The following is an 18,048-nucleotide window of genomic DNA, read 5'->3' on the forward strand; positions in this document are numbered from 1 at the left end:
GATTTAGTGTTTGCGGTATTCTCAGCGGGAGGCTCAGTTGTTTTTGTTTTTGCGAATCTTATTTATTTATTTAATCTCTAATTAATTATTGTCCTTGGGAGGAGGAGAAAGCAAAAATCTTATCGCAGTGTTATAAGACGCAGGACGGCAAGTGATGTCGTCAGCGGCGGAGCAGTCCATCAGACCCGAGGAAAGTTTAAAAAAATGTGCATAGATCCAGATAGGATCTACGCTTTTGTAGGAAGGGAAGGTTCAGAAAGCGGAGGCGGGAGGGGTGGTCCATACGAGGGAAGCTTTTCTTAAAGAAGAGGGAACAGGTAAATTAACCTTGCACATTTTCAAGGGCCAGACAATCACAGTTATGGGAGGGTGACCAGATCACGGAGCAGTACTCGAAGGTATTCCACACGAGAGAATTGAAGAGAGCTAAGGAGGGTTGGATGGAGTCAAAATCAGAGGAGGAGCGAAGTATAAAGTCTGATACTTTTGCTGCTCGATTGATGGTGTCGAGGCAATGGGTGTCAAAGCGGAGCTTATTGTCGAAAGTGACTCCGAGGTCTTGAGTGGAATTTAAGCAGGATAAGGAATGCCCGTTAAGAGAGTAGGAGAAAGAAGTGGGTGAAAATTTTTAGGGAGTAGCAAATAGCGATATACTCTCGGGGACATAGATCCTACTCCAGTTCCCTGAGGCCGGACCCACGCTTAGCTGGCAGAGCTAGGCTCACATCACTCCATCGGCGTTGACAAGGAGTTATCGACAGCTCCGGGAGCTCTCACCGGCATGTATCGGTCATCTGCAATTCGTTCTTCACCAAGAAACTTTCTCTAGGCTACTACCTAGGACGCAGGTATTATGCCCGCTAGGGGGACAGAACTACTTATTCGGGCACCTCGAGGAAGCCACTTCCACATCGTATACGACCCATTAAGGATCGCTGACGACTCCTGATTTTAGTGGTGGCAGAGAGATTTGTGTCATAAGCTGGCTGTTCTATCCAGTTGTAAATGAGTGTCTGAGTGAAATTGGGGATATAATCCCGGACAAGGGCAATGCTGATCATAATGCATTTTAGCATAGTGTTGTGGTATAGAAATTAACTGTTGTAGTGACCGCGGCTTCACGATGCGAGCGGCATCTCATTCTGAATTAATTTGCTCAAATAATGCATTTCATAATGTGCAATTACCCTAATGTTCGTCGCAGATTGCACATTATTGAATGCATTCGGACGAATTAATCTTGACAGAGGCGAATGATTTGCCGCATCCGCAGGCGCATGCGCATATTGCTGCAACATGAACTGAACAGACTTCAAGGCAACGTAGTGGAGAGGGAAGCGGTTCTGAGTTGGAAGAGGCGAGAGGTCGAAGGCGTAGATAGTTGGATTGGCAGCGGAAATCGTTACGATGAATCAACTAAGTTAAGTTAAAGACAGCGTCAGTCTCAGAGATAAAATAGCGAAATAATGCGAAACTTGTTACAGATAAAGTAGATTGTCAAATTGTTGGAAATAAATTTCTATACTTTGGATTTGGGAGTAATTTACTTCTTAAAATGATCCGAATACACAATAAAACTGCTATCGGGAATCTGAAAGGGCATTTTTTGGACATCGGCAGAGACAGGAGGGTACGTTGGAGCAGAGGAAGTGATTGGTTCAACACCAATGTTGGTATCGTTCGCGATTTGACTTCGGGCATTGTAGACAATTGTGTATTATAAACCTTATAAACTCGTGTGTATCAATTGCCGCAGAAGTGCCAAAATCCAAAGGAAAGGACTAACCTCGTCGTCTCTGCGCTGTTTCAATTCTGGATATTGTCCTTGCTCAAAGGTTCATTGCGGATCCATGTAAAGTTGATGTGAATACCGTCGTTATTGCGGTGATCGATGGACATTCTGGAGCTAAAATTGTTCCGGTGATATCACAATGCAAACCAAAAGTGTCATTTTCGCAGCCCGATCTTGAAATTCCCCGCGCGCAGCATATGCAGAAGCCACCGAACTCGAAAAGGTTTTCTTTTTATTTAAAAAAAAAAGCAAATGAAATAGTCAATTGTAAATTTGGTTTTAAAATCCATATTGTAATGTTCTGAATTTTCTTTTTACCACAGAATCATCCTCAACATAGCTACACACCACGCCGAGCTCTAAGTGACTGCATGTGTAAGTTTTTAAAAATTCTTTTGTGAGGAGTTAATTTTTTCTTTTTAGTTTTTTTTACTTTCTTTGATTTTTATTAATTTTTTTATTTTTTATTATTATTTTTATATATTTGTTTTTTTTTTTTTGAGCAAGTAATACATCATGTTTTTGAATAATTGTTGATTGATTTGAGGACTTCCTTCCTCTCTCTTCCTCCTTGATCCCGCAATACCTGCAAGGGACAACCTCTAAAAGGCGAAATGGCCTGATGATGTTAAGGAAGGGTGGGAACCTCAGGGGCCGCGCCTCATTCAAAATCTGAGGTAGAAGAGGCAATAATCGGGGCTGTGATCCGTCGTGGATCTTCCCCCCTCTTGATCAAGGCACTCGGGTCCGGAGACTTAGGGCTCCACGCACGCGGTCGAGCGGTTTTTTTTTTATTTTTCAATTTTAGCTCGCGTTCTGGTCATTATTCGTTAGGCCGTCGCGAATACCTTTGCATTATCTATTTTGAAATCCGGTGCGGACTCACGCATCGGTATAGACACGATGATTTTGTATTAATGACACGTGAGGTTTCTGGAATACCTCTGTCCTCAAGGTCGTTGTCGGCCACTTAGGATGATTGCCTGATCCTCCTATTTCCCTTAAGTTCATTACACTGCTCTAACGCCTTTAAGCCTAGATATCATTGTACTGGTATGTCATCGATTATTAACAATATCATTAAGTGCTCATTTCCAATAGTGACTATAAGAAAAGAAACTGCCAATAATAAGACGAAGCACGAGATATGAAAATTCAGAAAATGTAACTCTTCCCTCTGTATATAAAAAACAATGCCCCAAAACGAAAAGAATCAAATAATGGACTGCTCTTTTAGTAAAAACCGATCGTTCTGCTCATTATGATGCCGAATAACGGGCTCCAAAACGAACATCCAACCAATACTCATATTTTAAAAAGGAACCCAGCGGATGCGAAAGCCAGGAAAGGACATTCAAATTTATATTTACTAAGGACACTTCGGCCAAAGGAAAATAAAAATGATTAGAGAGTTAAATCAATTGATGCTACAGAAGGCACTGAATTTCTCAGAAGGTCAATCTCACAGTTAAATGGAGGGGGCCACTAAGAGTCCTGAAAAGGTTAGAGCTATTGCTGAAAAGCTTTTATACAACAAAAGTCGCTGCTAACGGATACCAACCGGAGGGTATATTTGTTGATTCAACAAAATTTGAGTTCCACTTCTTAAAATTTATCTATAGTTGCATTTATCTGAAATTTTATTCATTCATCAGTACTTAGACGCCGGCCGGACTCAAGCTCTGGGTTGTGATGCTTATAGTATTGTAATTTGTTGAATTCATGGCTCTAGAAATTAATTTCTGTCGTGTGTCTGTTCGTTTATCCAAAATTGAGCCTGAAGGTGTACATTGTTGTCGGCTCACCTTGCCACATTATTGTATGTTCTTCCCACAGGGATTTTAATCCACAATGTCCTCAAATCTCCATGCAGCTTTTCAGAAACGGAGGCCCTTTAAGGCAATTAAAGTAGGAACTCCCATGAGTTGCGATAGAATAGCTAATAATTCAGCTTCCAGAAGGCTCATAAAGTCCTGTAAACTTAAAATAACCAGTCTAGCAGTTCGCGTAAGATAATTTTACCTTCTGAAATACAGAATATGTAATATTAGAAACACCAATATACGACTGTGAACGGACGTCCTATCTCATTTTTCCAGTAAAACAACATTCTTTTGGTAATTTATTCGCAATTCGCTCCCATTACTGGAAATGAAATTGCCCAGTAAGCATTTATTCCAAGGATATACAGCATTACAATAAAATTAAGTATCCTTTACTTACAGCAATGTCATTTTGAATTCAATAATAAATTAAGTTAAAATTTACGAGATTTAAGTATCAAAGTTCCATAAACAGCCCCAAAAGCTTTAAGTTAATCACAAATTAAGGGCGCAGCCACTACCGTGCAGTTGTACTAGTTTGTGTTTCGGTCGGCTCATTTATTGTTGGGGTGGTTGTAATTGTATTTATTCCGACTAGGATTGGGTACTCGGCATCTCGTCCCATGGCACGGCCCCGACCGGAATCGGGAATTATCATCTGGCTGTCCGTTTGCGGCTCGGTCCCCTGCAACCATACTGGAGCTAATCGGATCATTAGCACGGCTCCAAGTGGAGCTGTAAATATAATCGCCAGGACCGAAACAACCAGGACATTATTAGCAAGCTCAAGATTCTCAATGGAATTTAATGATCTGGCCAAATCCAAAGCCATCGGTCCAAGTGCCGCCTATAACGATAAATTATGGTTTGTTGCGTATTTCGCTAATTCTTGTTGCTAAATTAGTTTCCAGAGTGTCAGGAGCACACTTTCATGTTAAAGTATTCGAGCATTTGAAAAAGTATCCCCAGTTGAAACTACTAGAGAAGCAGATCGACTTTCCAGAAATATACCGATGACTAAAAATATTAGGCTGAGCCAACATTTCAGCTTGAGTCTTCCTGGAACTAATCAACGAAAATGCAAATTTTAAGGACAATTTGAAATTTTTATTATATAATGTCCTTTGTTAAAGAAATTCACGATTCTTGGGACAAAGAAATTAAGATCAATTCAACAGTTCTCCAAGCGAATACTTTTACATTTCAGTGTTTGCAAAAGGATCTAAAATGGAGCCTAAAAGGAATGGGACTATTTTACGCAAGTTCTTAGAATAATGGACGTTTTCCTTTCCAAGAAACAACTAAGTCATTAAAAAGGCATTCTACACGGAAATAAACTTTTCGGTACTTACTTGAATAGTTGCTTTCGGTAGACCAGATATTGTTATGTAAGCACGTTCCTTCCATGTTAAACCGCCACCATATGTTGATAAGTACGATGAAACCAGCCGGAACTGTTTAAAACTCCCATTAAAATCGATTTATTAAAATTTAATGAAAAGCTTATTACCAGACATCCACATAAAATAACCACAGTTCCAATTCCCACTACTTTTGGATCCAGGACACCGAAATTAAGTTCTTTGCCGATTAACGAGAATGAGATTGGTTTTATGAATCTCCACAGCAAGTCGAGCCGACTACTGAGAACGCTCTGTGAATTGGACAAGTTGGAATATTGTACCCTTCAAGTGCCTCCTAATTTAAGTAGAAAGTGGGTATTTGTCCTTGTACTTACACTCTCTCTGTCCATTTTCTTGCGATGCAGTCCTAGTCGAACGAAGAAAGCAACTGTGACACATCCCAGTGCGCCGGCTGTGGGGTATTCGATATACTTACTTCCAACCACGGATATGGTTCCGCCTAGGAGGACTAGTACAAATCGTAGGCCATCTGCATATTTCTGTTGTGTATTCAAATGGATTAAAAGATTAATTTAAATGGGTAACTTCAAATTTCATTTGGTTTTATGGGGGTTAAATTGGGAGCTTTTTGGAGCTTCTTTTCTGTCGGACATTAGAAATAAGAACCCGCCTTTTAAAGATATTGTGTGAAACAAAACCTTATTATAATCGATTCAATGTCTGTCTTTCCATTTGTCTGCCACACTCTTTTCACTCTTCATACATTCGAAAGAGGGTGAAAATTTTGGACTGAATGGGCTCAATAAGTACTTTTCGAAACTGATCTTATTTCTGATATTGCGGGAGACGTAGGAAGTGAGGACTCAAAATGTGGGCCTCGAAAAGGGTAACAGGTCTCGTTCTCAGAACCTATATAACCAAAATTTGAAAAAAATCATAATGGTGAATCTAAACAAAATCTAGGTCTGAAAATGCGTCCCACCCATACGCGACCCCTGCTCAACTAAAGTTGATAGTAACATATTATTATATTGTAAAAAGTTACCCGAAAATCCCGAAAGTTCATCCTAGAAGTATATAATTACTTTGGGATATTTATAATACACAACTTTGGAAAGTTTGGGGGAAATCCAAATATTATTAACAAATTTATAGACGGTCAAAGTTTTGAATTTCACATAAAATTTAGTGCACTATAAGGATTGTATGATGTCATCATCATATAAAATGAACTCATATGAACGACGGAGTTGGATATATCAAGAAATATTTTGAATTTTTAGCTATGTATGAATGGAAAAAGCTGCATACCAAAATTTACACACAAAATGTACACGGAAATTTTCAAACATTTTGAATTTCGATTTTTTGAAAAATATTATATTTTCATTAAACTCCATCCTAAATGATCTTTAGCCCATTTGGTCCTAGATTCCCTAATGCTCAAGGCGAATGGAGAAAGGACGATGACAATCTGATATTAGAAAAGAAGTCCAAATATTAGAAATTAGAGATGATATTCAAGCATTAGTGGAGCAAATGGCCAGCACTAAGATGGACGAAGTCAACCTCCATCAAGTAAAAGCTTCGCTTGCAGCAATTGCAGGGATGATTTCCAAGAATGGCGATGTTGGCTGAAAGAACCCATGGACACGTCAAAGGCAGATCCGTGGTATCTCAGCGAATAATATGCAAGTAATTTAGCCAGGGCCGTGGAGAGAAAATCCGGGCCCAGAGTGAAAATTATGCCAAAAATGGGGTTCGGGGTAAAAATTAACCAAATCTTGGATGAAAACTGTGCAGTCCCATATTATTTCTAGTTTTCAATGAAATTGTCTTCCCGGCACCCCGAGAAAACTCCGGGCCCGGAATGAATCCCCCATTTCAACACCCTCCATTAGGCCTGTATTTGTAGCACTTTTGCGGAAAATCCAGAGTTTTGATCATTCTTAAATCACCATCATCATCATCATCAACGGCGCAACAACCGGTATCTGGTCTAGGCCTGCCTTAATAAGGAACTCCAGACATCCCAGTTTTGCGCCGAGGTCCACCAATTTGATATCCCTAAATGCTGTCTGGCGTCCTGACCTACGCCATCGCTCCATCTCAGGCAAGGTCTGCCTCGTCCTCTTTTTCTACCATAGATATTGCCCTGATTGACTTTCCGGGCTGCATCATCCTCATTCATACGGATTAAGTGACCCACCCACAACCGGACGATCATGGTATCGCTCATAGATTTCGCCGTTATCGTCCATCCTGATGTAGGGGGCCAAAAATTCTTCGGAGGATTCTTCCCTCGAACGCGGCTAAGAGTTCGCAATTTTTCTCGCTGAAAACCCAAGTCTCCGAGGAATACAGGAGAACTGGCAAGATCATAGTCTTGTACAGTAAGAGCTTTGACCCTATGGTGAGACGTTTCGAGCTGAACAATTTTTGTAAGCTGAAATAGGCTCTGCTGCCTGCTAACAACCGTGCGCGGATTTCATTATCGTAGCTGTTATCGGTTGCCATTTTCGACCCTAGATAGGAGAAATTATCAACGGTCTCAAAGTTGCAGTCTCCTATCTTTATTCTTCCCGCTTGACCAGCGCGGTTTTATGTTGTTGGTTGGTTGGTTTGGACGTTACCACCATATACTTTGTCTTACCTTCATTGATGTGCAGCCCCAGATCTCGCCACCTGTCCGATCTGGATGAAGGCAGTTTGTGCGTCTCGGGCCGTTCTTCCCAAGATGTCGATATCGTCAGCATAGACCAGTAGTTGGGTGGACTTGAAGAGGATGGTACCTCTTGCATTTACCTCAGCATCACGGATCACTTTCTCCAGGGCCAGGTTAAAGAGGACGCATGGAAGGGCATCTCCTTGTTGTAGACTGCTGTTGATGTCGAATCGTCTTGAGGGTGATCCTGCTGCTTTTATCTGGCCTCGTACATTATCAGGGTCAACCTAGTCAGTCTTATCAATTTCGTCGGGATACCTAATTCTCTCATGGCCGTGTACAATTTTACCATGGCTATGCTATCATAGGCGGCTTCAAAATCATGAATAGATGGTGCAACTGATGTCCATATTCCAACAGTTTTTCCATCGCTTGCCGCACAGAGAAAATCTGATCTGTTGCTGATTTGCCTGAAGTGAGGCCTCTTTGGTATGGGCCAATGATGTTCTGGGCGTATGGGGCTATCCGGCCTAGCAAGATAGTGGAGAATATCTTATAGATGGTACTCAGCAACGTGATACCTCTATAATTGCTGCACTGTGTGATATCTCCCTTGTTTTGTATGATACAGATAATGCCTCGTTGCAAATCGTCAGGCATTGATTCGCTCTTTCATACCTTCAGCGCAAGTTGATGGACTTCTTGATGTAACTGGTCGCCTCCATATTTAACCAATTTGGCTGTAATTCCATCGGCTGTTGGCGTCTTATGATTTGTAAGCCGATGAATTGCATGGACTATGCTTGGTGGTGGCAGTATTTGTGCGTCGTCTTCAGTTGGCGGGACCTCCAACTCGCTGGTGTTCTGGTTGCTCGGTAGCTCATCAAAGTACTCAACCCATCGCTCCAATATGCCCATTCTGTCGGAAATCAGATTTCCCTCTTTGTTTTGGCAGGATGTTGTTGGTAAAACTTCCGCGCCTGGTACGGTTGCTCCTTGTAATTTCCGAGTTTGCAGACTTGTTGGTTCTCCCAGGCTTCCTTTTTCGGTCTGTGAAGTCGTTTCTCCACTTCACAGAGTTCGTGCTAAGCCTCTGCGCGTGCCCACGTTCTTTGAGAATGCAACATTACTCGGTATGCGGCATTCTTCCGTTCCGTTGCTAGCTTACATTCATCGTCACACCTGCCGTTCCGACTTTTTTTGCGGCTGGGGCCAAGTATGTCTGTGGCCATATCCATGATAACGTTCTTCAGGTGGTTGTGAACATCATTTCTTGATGCTTCATCTACAGGACCTCTGCTAGCTGCGGTTATTGCGGCGTTCTTTTCCCTTTTATAGTTATCGGGGAGGGCTGTGCTGTGAATGGCTTCAGTATTCACTCTCACCTGATTGTCAGAGGGGATTGTAGGTGGTGTCGTAATTCGAGCTTGGAGCACCATGCCAACGAAATAGTGATCCGAGCCTATTGGCCCCCTTATATGTTCTGACATTCATCAAGGCGGAGAGGTGACGGCGTTCAATCAGCACGTGGTCAATTTGGTTGAAAGTGGTCCCATCTGGAGAAGTTCGCATATATTTGTGGACCACTTTCTGAATAATGCGCAGTCCATTATCATTGGTATCCCTGTGTAAGCTATGGGAGCCAACGTATCCGTCCTTACTTGACTGTTGAAATCTTCAAGTATGATTTTGATATCATACTTGGGACAGGCTCCGAGGATTCGCTCAACTGCCTCGTAGAAGGTATCCTTCTCCGATTCTGCAGTCTCCTCTGTAGGGGCGTGAACGTTTATGAGGCTTATATTTCCAAACTTGCCTCGCAAACACAGAGTGCATATCCTTTCGCTTATATTTTCAAGGCCGATAACAGCAGGTTCCATTTTTTGGCTGACTAAGAAACCTACTCCGAGCACATGGTTTACTGGATGGCCGCTATAATATATGGCTCTTCTCCAGGAAACCGGTCCCTGTCCATTGCATCTCTTGTAACGCTGTTACATCAGCCCTATATTGGGACAGGGTATCGGTAGCTACTCGACAGCATTCGGTCTGTACAGGGAGCGCACGTTCTATGGGAAAATGCGCAAATCATTAATCCGTTGTCGTTGCCGGGTTCGTCGTTGTAAAATTCGTCCTGTCCGAGGCTCCTTTCGTGGCTTCTTAACATCGGTTTTCCGTGAAGGGTTGTCAGCCCTACCCAACCCCCTGGAGGACCAGTTGGTACATTTTGTCCCCTTTAAACTCCACTTAAATTTATGTCACTCACTGTATGCGTGGGATTTCATAGTTCCCATATGTCGACCAAATTTCGTTCGAATCGGTTTTGGAGAAAAGTGTGTGATACAGACAGACATTGAATCGATTTTAATAAGGTTTTGTTTTACGCAAAACCTTAAAAAAAAGATAGATTGGCAGATTTTAAAGTGACTTTCATCGGGTTTCGATTTCTCCTAAAAATTTCCCGAAGTACATTCCATTATGGTATATATGTATTCCTCTATTTTCACACCATACACCTTTTATGCACATGGTTATCATTACTATAAACGCAATAATCTAACAATTAATTTTATCACTTCAGCATGTCAAATATGTATTATAATAAGTAGCAAAATCTCTGCAATTTTGTGCCCAATACTCAAATGAAAATTCTTGGATCTAAAACTTTACAAAAGGAATAATAATTACCGCTTTTCTCGATGGAAAATTGGCTAGTAATAGCCCGTACAGAAATCCAAAGACAATGCCGATACCCATTCCAACTGGCCCCACGAGAAGTTGCTCAGTCGTTGATCCTGCAAAATTGTACAAAAACTAAAGAGTATTGTCTACGTTTATATACTTCTATAGTGTATGTTAGGAAAAGTTTTCAGAAATGCTCCTTGGAAAGGCAGTGAAAATCGAGGTATATCTATGTATATATGTAGGTTTAGATTTGACTCACCTTTGGAGAAAACGGTTCCTAAAATTACGCCGAATATGAAAATTGCAATTACGTCATTGAAAGTCGTTGTAGCGTAAATCACTGTATGAATCCCATTATTTAAGCCAAGTTTTAGCTCCTTAAGCCTTAGCATAACAGTAACAACGACATTGGGAGAGATTGCAGTGATTACCAAGCTGGAAAATAAATCTAGGATGAGAAAAATAAGGCTAAACTAAAATGAATATGTTGATTAGGACCAAATCTGTTGGAAATAAATCTTTGGCAATATTTTTGTCCTGCTTCCTTTTGCAGCCTTTATTAAATCCAGGGAAAACTTAAAATTTATGTCATTTTGACGGCTTTTGTATCTTTTCCAAGTGTGCACTTTATTTGATGGTAAGTTTTTCTATTTGAATATCTATTCTGAACATCCTAATAAAACTTGACACCTTGAATATGGCCCCATAACCTTTCTATTATAAGTAGTAACAGCCTGAACCTATAACTAACGTACGTAGATATTCACGTATTCCCAGTTGAAGGTGAATTCCCAGACAGGTGTTGGCCGTAAGATGAAATGGAATTTGTTCAGTCATGTGTTCATTAAAAACATATGTACGTAACGATCCTCACAGAATCTCAACAATTAATTCTACATATTCGCTTCCACATTGTCAAATTAATCTGTCTGTGATCTCATCCCTTAACTTCTTGTGGAAACACAACATGTACAAAGTAAGAGCGGTGGGAATATTGTCATAATTGTTCTGATAAATGCTTCAGTTCGCGCGACTTGTGTCTGTGTCCTACCATTTGCTATTTCCATGACGATGGAAATTCTATTTCCTAGATTTGCATGAAGCTCTAACTCAACCATAAAGCACTAATGAATCCGCTTATATTTTTTCCACATATGCATAAATAAAGGCCGACAACACAACAAGCAAGACGACAGAGAAATATAAGACCTCCTGGTTCCCACAATCGCGAATATGCAACGTTATTTCAGGGATACGGGCAACGTGCTACATATTATATTTTACGTACCGAAATGCAGCGTGAATCGAAAAGAAAGCAGCAAAACTAAATAGGAATGCAATGAAAAATAGGGCTGAGCTTCGGTACAATAGAAATTGGAAAGGAAAACAGAAAATCCTGAATGAAAATATTTTACGGGAAATTATCGACAGTTCACTGTGCTGGTTTTTCCCTTTAAGGCTTAAGTTTCCACAAGAAAGGGACTTTTGAGTTTTCAGAAAGACCAGGAAAAGAGCAATTTCAAGTATCATTCGGTTTACCCTAGAATATAGCGGTTCTAAGTGGTGTTTCCATTTACCCTATTTTCCGGTACGTGACGATCCTAAGTTACCGTCGTCGACATTGGACGGATGATGTAGCAGATTTTAAAGTGCATGCCATTGCCATAGTAGTAGCAACGCTCATTCATTCAAAGTCATCGCGAAAGGTACCGTTGCACTTTACAGGATCCGAAACTACGAAACGTTCCAGCAATGTTCCGAGGATTCACCAAGAAGATTTGTAGTGCCTCGAAATTTTATGCTGATTTATGCATTTCAAAGAATATTACGATCCACATAGCGCACTGTAGAATGGCAATGGCCACAGACACTATATGTGCGAGGAAGACCAGACAGCCGTGTCCTTGTTCACAGCTTAACTCTTTTATTTTGCAGTGATTTAATGTTAAAGTAGTTTTTCGGAAGGGAAAATCGAAAATGCGTCTTTCATCCGTACTTTGTTTTGGCGTAATATGGCACGATGTCTGTTCGTAAATCCTGAAAATTCTTAGAATTCCCCAAGAAAAATGGTGTGTTAATAAAACTCTGATCCTTCCACTGGACAAGAGAACTCTTATTAAAATCAGGAATTTATATCAAAATGTGTAGTAGCTAGTAGTGTAATACATTTATCTAAGTAATATGAGCACCATGAAGAAAGTCGTCCTTATTCATTTTCTTTCTGTTATGCATAATATTATTACTTTGATATACCCGAAGTAGCATAGAGAGAGAGATTCTATCTCGGTCTGCACCTTTACCTAGGAAAATGATGAGTTAGTAGGCATAAGGTCGTGTTTAACATGGTTCCCTTTTGCATTGTACAGGAATCTACTAAGATATAAGATAATAGTTGGATTACTATTCCGGGGCTAAAAATCAGCCGAAAACCCAGATTAAGGTAATAAATCGAATATAATAAGACTCATTCTTACCATCCAATGATGCATAACGTGTTCACAACTTAATCAAGGGAAATAAATTTTTATTTTACTTAAAATAGATATTCTTCAGATATAAAAGGTTTTGTTTTTTCCAGCGTAAGGAACGATGGATGCATTGCAGTTCCGTGTGTGTATAGTTAAAAATTCGATTGCCCTCTATTTTTTAAGGAGCCATTTCCACAAATTATCTGATCTGGAAAAAACTAAGAGTTCAGCATTATTATCAAATGTGAAGAAGTTCATCCAGAACAGATACGAAACGTCAGGTGCATCAGTTGCGCCATGTTCTCATCGAATATGGTAGCATAGCCAGGGTAAAACTATACACGGCCATGAGAGAAGATAAAAGCAACAGAATCACTCTCGAGACCATTCCACATCAACAACGGTCTAAGATAATGGATGCCTTATGATGCGTCGTCTTGGACCTGACCCTGGAAAAAGTGATCCGTGATGCTGAGGTAAATGCGAGAGGCACGATCCGCTTTAAGTCCACCCAACTACTGGCGTATGCTGACGATATCGACATCATGGGAAGAACGACCCGAGGCGTACAAACTGCTTTCATCCAGATCAAGCAGGCGGAGATTGATGCGAGATCTTGAGCTGCACATCAATGAAGGCAAGTCAAAATATATGGTGGCAAGGTCAGTACCAAACACCAACCAACCAACAACATCAAATGGCACTAGTTAAGCGAGAAGGATAAAGATAGGAGATTACAACTTTGAGACTGTTGATAATTTCTCCTATCTAGGGTCGAAAATCACGACCGATAACAGCTTCGACGATGAAATTCATGCACGGTTATTAGCAGCCAGCAGATCCTATTTCAGTTTATAAAAACTGTTTTACTAGAAACGTCTCACTATAGGGTCAAAACTCTTACTGCACAAGACAATGATTTTGCCAGTCCTCATATATTCCTCAGAGACCTAAGGAAAAAATGCGAACTCTTGACCGCGTTCGAGAGAAGAATCCTCCTAAGAATTGTTGATGATGATGAATTACTTAAAAATTTAAGTAAAATAATATTTATTATTTAATATTGTTTCATCTTCGTCGAACTGAAGCAACGAGAGCACGAAGGTAGTCGGTCAATGCTGTGCCACTTTATTCTCACTTTATTCTCGGATTGCAAATGGGGAAAATTAAGTTCTCGCGATTCCTTTTGTTTTGGTTTGGTTACCTAAAACTCTGCGGCGGGGAAAAGCATGATTGATGTTTCTCTGCTGTGTGCGGAAATTTGTCCGCATCCATGAGTTTTCCTCAAAGTTGTTTCTTTGAGTGAGTAGTCTGGCATGCTAAATGCATAGACATTATAGGTGACGTTCAAATGGAATAGTTCACGAAAATATACTTATATTAGGTTGTTGCAAATGAAATGGCCGTTTTGGTACTAAAATTTGAAATGACTGTAAAGCTTACAAAAATTTATTTATTTAATCAAAATAGGTGCCAGTCAATTCAAAACACTTCTCCCAGCGAGATTCAAGAGCATGTATGCCAGTTTCATAGAAGTCCAACTGTCGGGTGTTGATAAATTCGTCGAAGGCAATTTTGACAGCCTTTTCGTTCCTAAATTGTTTTCCGTCAAAAAAAAGATCCAAATGCTCAAAAAAGTGGTAGTTGGTTGGCGAAAGGTCCGGTGAATATGGTGGATGAGACAGAGTCTCCTACTGCAACTGGGTCAACTTTTCAACCGTTGTTCTGGATACATGAGGTCGTATCACACCATCTCTGTTGGCCAATCTTGGACGTTGAATACTCAATTTTTGGTGCATTTCCGCGAGTTGGGCACAGTATTTCTGTGCATTTATCATTTCTCCAGGTGCCAAAAAGGAATAGTGGATAACTCCAGCTATAGACCACCAAACCGTCAACATTACCTTCTTCGGATGGAGAATCGATTTTGACATATACTTCGGTGGCTCATCAGCATCTAGCCATTGTGCTGATCGGCAAAGATTGCCGTATAATATCCACTTTTCATCACATGTCACTATTCTGTGCATCTGGTGCGGGTGTTCGAAGCGCCATGTTTTGCTACATAAGGGCATGCGCAACCCATTGGTCGAGCTTTTTCACCTTTCCAAGTTGTTGCAAGTGCCGGAAAACTGTCGAATAGTGTACGCCTAGTTTCTCTGCAATATTTCTCACAGACTGACGTGTGTTGGATTCGACTACCAAACGCATTTCGTCGTTGTCAATCGATGATCTTCGATGTTCACATGGCTCGATTTGAAGATTTAGGTCGCTTGACCGGAATTTTTCCAACCACCGCCGTGGGGTTCGGTGGCTTACCGTATCAGCTCCAAATGCGCTGTTAATGTTCTTGGTCACCTCCGCTGCTTTATGACCGAGTTTGAACTCATACAGAAAAAGTATACATTCTTGGCTCTTTTTCATTCTTTTTTCCTTTCTATTCACTATTATCACAACGTTGGTCAAAACTGAAATGACTCCTTGATTAAATATAAGAGTATTTATACCTCATTATTCGACACCAACAGCGCCAACTGGTGGTGGTTTGATACAGTTAAATTGCAACTAACTTCAATTGATTGCCAAATGGGCCATTTCATGTGCAATAACCTAATATATATACTAGCGCCGAGTTTCTGGTTCTCGACTTGCTTCGTCATACTTTTGGGAATTTTCACTACTAATTATTTGGTGCTCAGAGGGGGCGGTGAGGAAGACGGGGCGGCAACCCTGCCGGCCAAACCAAAACCAAGTGGCCGAGGAGAACCTCCATAGTAGTGGCATCGGAAGACGCTGTACTCACTTTCGCTTGCCGGCCGTGATGCAGTAGGCGAATGCTCCAAAGTCCTAATTAGGGCAATCAGACCCGAGTCTGCATGGGGACTCATCTGAAGTGGTAATTTGGTCACGAAACCTTACCAGGAGTGTACTGGTATCATGGGAACCGGGATAGCCCATGAACTCTCATACTTCCGGTGAACTCCCGTTGTATGTGAGTACAGCTTGACTGTTTGCGGTTGGCCCACTAGTGGGAGTTTCATGGGGGTTGTGGTTATGCTCAAACGAGAAGAGACCTTCGGGCCTCGACGTGGTGTTGCGTTTCAACACAGCTGCCGTACTCCTTAGTTCGGTAGAGATTTAGGTAGGTTTTGCATTCACCAGTATGAATGCTAAGCCATGCACTTGGTATAGAGTGGTACCGTTGTTGCTTGTCTCAGCGGGGCTCTGATTGTGGTCACAAAATTAATCCGTGTCTTAAGAAGATGGTGGCTTTAAATCGTCCAGACAGGTACTCACGTTAAACTCTCAAGGACTTAACTACTACTTATTTACGTCCCGTCCGTTGGCTAATTTCAGTTTGTTTTTAAGGTTTTGTGTACAACAAGACTCTAGCAAAATTGATTGAATATCTGTCTTTCTGTCTGCCTATCTGCTACGCGCACTTTTCTCAGAAACGGCTAAACTTATTGACACCAAATTAGGTGAGAAGTTTGGAAGTATGATGCAGTTAGTAACATTGACTGAGTTTAAGGGGGGTCTCCGCACATGCAAAAGGGAAGTGTATATTTTTTTTTCATCGAATATAGTCATGTGCGTTGTCAAATGAATCGGCCTGATAAACACCAGTATTAGTTTTGACAGTAGTTGTAAAGGAGCAAGGACGGGGCAGAAAAGTTAGCAATTATCTAGCTAACCACATTGCCTCCTATAGGGTATTGTAATCTTGTAGTGTACCGTTACGGTCTTGAATGAAGTGCTCAGGCCCTGATTTAATTGAATTTTGGCGCTAACGATTACTATCATTGTTATTCTGAAAAATTACAGTACCAAAAAATAAAAAAAAAAATACGATGCTGCCATTATGCGGTACCTAGGGCTTAAAATATCCTCCATGCCGATATCTCTTTGAATAGTTAATAAATAGTATATTACTATATTTTTTGTAAATTGAGCGGAAACCCCCAGCAATGCAAAATCAAAGTGAATTATCTGACATAACAAATGCATATACATTTCGAGCCCACTCAACTGCATAAGAAATGCACAAAACCGTTCATCCAGATTCCAGTTTCCCGGCTTGATTGACGGTTGCGCGAGGCCAGTTTTGCATATCTGATTGAGTTACTTATTTTGCTTTTGTTATATTTATTCTAAAAAATGGATAAATTGGCCACAATATCGAAAAAAAAATCTTCTAATGCTATAAATAAATTTGTTTGTAATATCATAAAGTGATGATTAATCCAATTACTATCTTTGCAAAATGGTGCTTTACTCAATCAAAATCTTCTATATCTAAGCAGGTCTCAAAACTCTTGACGAATCTGACCTTTAATCAAATTCAAACCTTGCAGGAGATTCTTGTGTTGAAAAACGATGCTGCTACATTAATCGACTTAGTCGAAGGTCAACATCTCGCCATTGTGACCTCCATCTCCAACTCCCCTTGCAAATCGCGGTGTTAATTTCCACACCAAAAACCGTTGACATGATTATATGAAAACAACACTCCTTTAAAACGCCATAATTTTAGGAGGGGAGATGACTGGTGTGATTTTTCAACAGGGCTGAAAAAAATTACCCCATTACCCCCTGTACAGATGACCTTCAAACATCGTCTTTTAAAGGAATTTTCAGCGCTTACCCAAGAAGATGAGAGCTCTACAAATTCCACAGGAAATTTCAACAGTCAAATTTGGACGGAGCCCGTGTTCAGCCGATACGTTGGCTCCCATAGCTTACATAGAGATACCAACGATAACGGACTGCGGATTATTCAGTTAACAGTATCACACGAAATGGTTCTTTGAAGTACCTGGTTTGCACAAAAAGCGGTCCAGAAACATATCTGGGCCTCTCCAGACGGGACCACTTTCAACCGAATTGACCACGTGCTGATTGAACGCCGCCACCTCTTAGCCTTGATGAATGTCAGAACATATAAGAGGGCCAATATAGATTCGGATCACTATCCCGTTGGCATAGTGCTCCGGGCTCGAATTACAACACCACCTACAATCCCTCTCTGACATTCAGCTGAGAGTGAATACTGAAGCCATTCACAACACAGCCCTTCATAACACCTATAAGGGGGAAATGGATGCCGTCATAACCGCTCTGTAGATAAATCATCAAAAAATAGCCTTCACAACCACCGCAAAAAAAGTCGGAACGGCTGGTTCGACGATGAATGTAAGCTAGCTACGGAACGGAAGAATGCTGCATACCGAGTAACGTTGCATTCTCGAGC

At 40.9% G+C, this 18,048-nt stretch overlaps 1 protein-coding gene across 1 annotated transcript in view; it reads right to left on the bottom strand.

Annotated features, from left to right (window-relative positions):
* Window positions 1–3,910: 3,910 nt before the first annotated feature.
* LOC119652541 (sodium/hydrogen exchanger 9B2) overlaps window positions 3,911–18,048 on the bottom strand; it is a 42,038-nt gene continuing 27,900 nt past the window's right edge. Inside the window, exons 6-11 of the mRNA XM_038056746.1 lie at window positions 10,589–10,764; window positions 10,333–10,439; window positions 5,354–5,518; window positions 5,126–5,269; window positions 4,968–5,069; window positions 3,911–4,462 (exon numbers count right to left, since the gene is read on the bottom strand). Of these exons, the coding sequence (XP_037912674.1) occupies window positions 4,133–4,462; window positions 4,968–5,069; window positions 5,126–5,269; window positions 5,354–5,518; window positions 10,333–10,439; window positions 10,589–10,764 (1,024 nt within the window). The 3' untranslated portion in view covers window positions 3,911–4,132. The remainder of the gene's footprint in view (window positions 4,463–4,967; window positions 5,070–5,125; window positions 5,270–5,353; window positions 5,519–10,332; window positions 10,440–10,588; window positions 10,765–18,048) is intronic.

Source organism: Hermetia illucens, chromosome 3 (genome assembly GCF_905115235.1).
Source record: "Hermetia illucens chromosome 3, iHerIll2.2.curated.20191125, whole genome shotgun sequence".
Lineage (NCBI taxonomy): Eukaryota > Metazoa > Arthropoda > Insecta > Diptera > Stratiomyidae > Hermetia > Hermetia illucens.